The 6,000-nt window shown below is 38.9% G+C and overlaps 1 protein-coding gene across 1 annotated transcript in view; it reads right to left on the reverse strand.

Moving 5' to 3' along the window:
• Nucleotides 1–2,303, reverse strand: part of ACE2 (angiotensin converting enzyme 2) — a 45,433-nt gene extending 43,130 nt beyond the window's left edge. Inside the window, exon 1 of the mRNA XM_004612209.1 lies at nucleotides 2,121–2,303. Within this exon, the coding sequence (XP_004612266.1) occupies nucleotides 2,121–2,303 (183 nt within the window). The remainder of the gene's footprint in view (nucleotides 1–2,120) is intronic.
• Between the last annotated feature and the right edge of the window lie 3,697 nt (nucleotides 2,304–6,000).

The raw sequence follows: 6,000 nt of genomic DNA on the forward strand, positions 1-6,000 counted from the left end.
CATCTCAAACTATTTCTTTTCTTCATACAGCAAATTGTTTCCCCTTACAACTCCCTCTGATTCCTTTAAATCATTGCCATTTGCGATGTGGAGAGAGAAGGAGCATTCTCCATTTCTAAAGTTCTTCCCTGAACTATGACCACTAGCAGCAGATCACACATCACCTGCCTGCTCACCTTGGTGCTTCTATAGTGCCTGATCCCTCTCTTCCGAAAATTCCTACAGCTACACCTGAGTGCATGAAGGCTTTCCACTACTTGAGAAAAGAGATTTGAGCATCCTGCTTGCTTCTTGAATTCAAACACTTGCAGTATCCCTTAAAGGGCTCAAAACTTTCCTGTGTTCTGGTCACACTTTGTGATTTATGCTTTTTCATTGTTGGCCTTTGCCCAAATCAACCAGTACAATTCAAAAGGGATAGGACTAAATAATCAATCCAGAGATGATTTCAACAAATATCACATGTCATTCTGTAACATGTCTTCTCAGCATCTGGGCATCCAGTAGAACTGCTCCGTGTCCCTTCAGCAATCACAGTCCCACTAAGCCTAATAACAATGACGCCTTATTGTTCTATGTTCACTAGTATCAAGCACTGTCTTGTTGGTTCTTCATACTAATTCATACTTCATAGTAAATCTATGAGGCAATTCATTTCCACAGATTAAAAAAATAATTAAGGTGCATAGAGGTATGCACTGGTATGCATTGAACTGATATGCATTGGATTGGAGCGATAGCACAACGGGTAGGGCGTTTGCCTTGCACATGGCCAACCCGGGTTCGATTCCTCCGTCCCTCTCAGAGAGCCTGGCAAGCTACCAAGAGTATCCCGCCTGCACGTCAGAGCCTGGCAAGCTATGTGTGGTGTATTTGATATGCCAAAAACAGTAACAACAAATCTCACAATAGAAACATTACTGGTGCCCGCTTGAGCAAAATCGATGAACGACTCGAGGACAGTGCTACAGTGCTACAGTGCATAGAGTTAAATTAACCAGCTTAAGTTCACCCAATTAGAAAGTTGTGGAGACAGAATTTAGACGCAAGTAGTCTGACTCCAGAGCTCATCACTTGGCAGATACTGTTGTATTCCATTACTTGCTGAACTGATCAGTTGAGAATGAAAGCAAACACATACTGCACTAATGGAATTTCCAATCAAGTTCAAATAGGGTGAGAGAAGCAACAATGTAAAGATGAAAAGTGATAAGACCAAAAGGAGACAAAAGGGAAAAATCTCTGACAACGCTGGATAATCAAAATGTCTTTGAACCTTAAAGAAATTAAAAAAATATATTTGGGTTTCTGATTTAATCTGTTCAGTGAATATAAGAAATCTTATTTAAACATGCAACCCACTAATCATTTGAAATTATCAGTTTCTGAACTACATTTCTGGAAGAGTGCCACAAACATTTTCTTCTGTAAAATTGTTTAATTTTCTAGCACTATACATGTAAAATTATTGCTTTGGGATCTGTGAAAAATAAATTCCTAAACACTTGCACTTGTCAAGCCAAGCATCTCGCTTTCTCAGAACATTCAGAAATTTGCTAAGGTGGGTTTAATTATGGTTTTCTTAGAGGGCTCTGGATGAATTCAGTGATCTGTCGAGGTCCGTCAGAGTTCCATGTCAATGAAAAATTTCCAAATCAGACTTAACCCATGCATGGTTAATGTCATTGCTAGCTAACTCTTTACTAAGCGTACAACTGCATTTTTAGTTAATACATCATTGTAGAGAGTCTTTAGATATTCCTATTGAAATTGCTGACTTTGGGAAACTATTAGGTCAATAACATGCCGTTTCTGTGAAATGTTTTGAACTTATGAATATGATGAAGATTACAATGGCAACTTTGTAACTAAATTTCTTTGGCTTCCAAGAATCAGGAATGAGACCAGTGAATTATTTTTTAACAATTTTCCAAATAAGCACCAAGGTCAATTTAATCATCTGAGACTCCAGAATCAGAAATATATATATGCAAACATCCAACTACACAGCTCAAAGCATTTCTTTGATTTTAATTTTCAGATTAATAAACAATAATCTCTACAAAGGAACAATCCCCTCCTTGCCTCCCCCATCCCTGCCAGTTACCAAAAGAACTTACCATTTTTTGGACATTTTCATCGGTAATATTTGTGTTATAATCCCAGGAAGCAAGTGAACTATTGTAAGACAGGTCTTCGACATCCTTATTAAAGTTCTCCAAAAATTTTGTGGCATTTTCCTGAACACTTTGGGCAGCAGTCACAGCAGCAAGGCTGAGGAGCAGCCAGGAAGAGAGTAACATCTTTCCCTGTGCTCCAAGCTCCCATCCACTGAACAACTTTCCCTAGAGTCAAACCTCTTCATGAGTTGTCTCTATCATTAGCCTTTGAACTTGGGTTGGGCACTGAGCAGCGAAGATGGGGCGGGGGGGGGGGGAGCGGGAGGGCGGGGAAGAGAAGAAACAGAAAACAATCTGCTGAACTAACATAAAGTTCTTCATGGAAAGAACAGATATGCAAACTGTTTTTTTAAGTAAATAAAACAAGTGTTATTCATTAATCCTAGAAAATCATAACTCACTTAACATTTTATATCCAAAGCAAAGCTTGTATATTTGGTCAATATGATCCTTTTAAAAATGGTTTAAAATGGGGGCTAGAGTGATAGTATGGAAAGTAAATCACTTGCTCTGCATGCTGCTGACCTGGGTTCGATCCTCAGCATTCCATATGGATTCCTGAGCCTTATCGGGAGTGATCCCTGAGTACCTTTGAGTGTGGCCCCTAAACCAAAAAATATGGTTAAAATTATAGTGATAAGAGCCAAAGAGATAGTAGAACTGGTTGGATACTTGCCTTGCATATAGCTGACCCCAGCTTCAATCCCTGGCTCCCCATAGGGTCCCCCAAGCACCACCAGGAGTGATCCCTGAGTGCAGAGCCAGGATTAAGCCCTAAGCATCACCAGGTGTGTCCCTCCCAACCCCCCAAAAACAGTGATAGTGTAAAATTTTAGTGACCAAAGAAGCCTAAAACTAAGAAGTATGAGGTAATGTTAGTACTCTTAATTTTTTCAAGATCATTCCATTAATAGCCAACTATCCTGTTAAAAATTTTCAAGCTCTTATTTAGAAACCTCTTTACTTGGGTAAATTACCCCTTTCTAAGTAAATTATTTTGCCCCTGTCTCTATGGAATTCATTGTTCTGATATATTTTCATTTCTGTGGCCATTTTTTCTATTTGGCGAGGGGGTCCACACCTGACACAGCTTAGGTGCTACTAACTCCCTGCTCAGTGCTTGTAGGTTACAATCAGATGGTGCTCAGGAGACCATGTGGTACCAGGGAGAACCGAAGCCTCCTGAAGGCACAGCATGCACTCTATCCTTTGAGATATCTGGCTATTTTAAAAAGCTTTAAGACTACCATTTACCTCAAAGTGTCAATATCCTAATCTGAGTTGGAAAGAACTTTAAAGGTTTCCTTTTCTATTTTTCAGATGACTGCGTTAAACACTGGTTCTGTGGTTGAGTTCATTGTGTACCTCTTCCCTGCTAAAATGCAGGAAAAAAAGCATTCTTACTTGTTAAAATGCAGTTGACGTCATAAGAAATAAGATGCCTCTTTAGGATATGAAATTCAGAGTGTCTATGTTAGGGTTTGATTATTCATAACCTTGGGATCATAGCAACGCAGAAGTTGAAGAGTCTTCATAAGTTAGTTATTCTGTCAAATCCCAGGAACTTTGTCAAGATCCTCATTGCCAGGGTGTAAGTAAGGGTGTCATAGATAAACAAAGAGCCACTTTAAGATCTTTTTTAAAAAAGTGGGCTCATAGGATCACCTGTTTGTGATTGTGAAACCTTCACAAGGGAAACACAAATCCTTTATCTAGAAAATCAAGTCTTTCATGTCCATGTGAAATGGCAGTAACCAAGGCTTTTAAAAAGTTTCAACTACTTCCCCCTAGTTCAATGTGATACATATTATTTTAGATTAAGAAAAAAAGAAGTATCAATAATGTGGAAAGTGTTTTGCATTACGGTAACTCATTGAAGTATTAGAGCAAAACAATTTTATTACAGTCATACAGAGTATGAAACTGAGTTTCAGAGAGCTTAGACAAATTGGCAAACCTCATTGAATTAGCAAGTGACTTGAAATCATGCAAGGTGGCTCTGTCTATGTGGGGATCAATAGTCGAAGAGCAATATTGGAGGTACAGAGAAGGAATGGCATGGGGACATCTACCTTCAGTGAAAAGAATCGATTTCCTTGTGCTACCTCAAAAAGAGGTGGGTTCTCAATACCCTTGGTATGAATTAAAGTAAATATCTTTCCAGAAAAAAAGTTCTTGACAAGTTTAAGAAAAAAAGATGAGGAATGTTGAAAGAAATTTATATTGGAGTAAATCAGTGGAATTGCAATAGATTTTTCCCACATTCCAGAAACCTAAGATTCACTGGCTTCTCATATGCATTATCAGTGGAACCAGAACAGGGAAGGGGAATAGTATGGTAATCTGAACAAAGATTTGGAATATTACTTTAATGGAACAGGAGGCAAAATAACAAAGAGTCATGGAAATCTGGAGGACAAGAGACTCTGTAAAACAAGTGAAATAGGAAGTTTTCTACAGAAATATGTAAGAAAGATAACTAGTTCACGATGGTCAACTGTAAGCAGTGACTGGATTGTTGGAATTTTTGTCACTGTCTACTGGGAAGTTCTGATGTTCTCAGACACTCAGAGGTGCTCTCACAAAGTCCGTACTTTAAAATCAACTAGAGAAAGACTTAGAAGATGGCACAAAGTAAACTAACTGAGGGGGCCACAGCAATAGTACAGCAACTAGGGCATTTGCCTTGCATGTAGCCAACAGGGATTCTATCCAGCTTCCCATATGGTCCTAGAGCACCACCAGGAGTAATTTCTGAGTGCAGAGCCAGGAGTAACCCTTAAGTATTACCAAGTGCGACCCCAAAAACAAAATAAAGAAAGAGAAGAAAAACCAATGGACACAAAAGAAATAGATTATCCCTGAGAAAGAATGAAAAGGTAAAGATCAGGGCATGTAGCCGGTGGGGAAAGTACTTGCTTTGCACATGTGAGAACCTGAGGAGAAAGAAAGAAAGAAAGAAAGAAAGAAAGAAAGAAAGAAAGAAAGAAAGAAAGAAAGAAGAAGAAAGAAAGAAAGAAAGAAAGAAAGAAAGAAAGAAAGAAAGAAAGAAAGAAAGAAAGAAAAGAAAGAAAGAAAGAAAGAAAGAAGAAAGAAAGAAAGAAAGAGAGAGAGAAAGAGAGAGAGAGAGAGAAAGAGAAAGAAAGAAAGAAAGAAAGAAGAAAGAAAGAAAGAAAGAAAGAAGAAAGAAAGAAAGAAAGAAAAGAAGAAAGAAGAGAAAGAAAGAAAGAAAGAAAGAAAGAGGAAGAAGGAAGGAAGGAAGGAAGAAGGAAGGAAGGAAGGAAGGAAGGAAGGAAGGAAGGAAGGAAGGAAGGAAGGAAGGAAGGAAGGAAGGAAGGAAGAAAGAAAGAAAGAAGGGAGGGAGGAAGGAAGGGAGGGAGGAAGGGAGGGAGGGAGGAAGGAAGGAAGGAAGGAAGGAAGGAAGGAAGGAAGGGAAGGAAGGAAGGAAGGAAGGAAGGAAGGAAGGAAGGAAGGAAGGAAGGAAGGAAGGAAGGAAGGAAGGAAGGAAGGCAGAAAGGAGAGAAAGAAAGAAAAAGAGGGAAGGAAGGAAGAGGATAGAAGGGAGAGAGAACGTGACAGAGAGTGAGTGAATGCAAGCAAGCAAGCAAGTCAACCGGTCAACCAGAAATATTAGGACACCTGAGAGGAGGAAACCTGAGATGAAAAATTACTGTTCTTTTCAAAAGGGTTGGAGGATAAATGTCATAAGTGGGAGAGGGAAGAATTGGATCTTGACAGAACTATAAAATAAACGTTTGAGAATATAATTTGCTTTTGGAAAAATATTTCTTGGGGTCAGGGAATGTGTTTCAATAATAGA

This window comes from Sorex araneus, chromosome X (assembly GCF_027595985.1).
Source record: "Sorex araneus isolate mSorAra2 chromosome X, mSorAra2.pri, whole genome shotgun sequence".
NCBI lineage: Eukaryota > Metazoa > Chordata > Mammalia > Eulipotyphla > Soricidae > Sorex > Sorex araneus.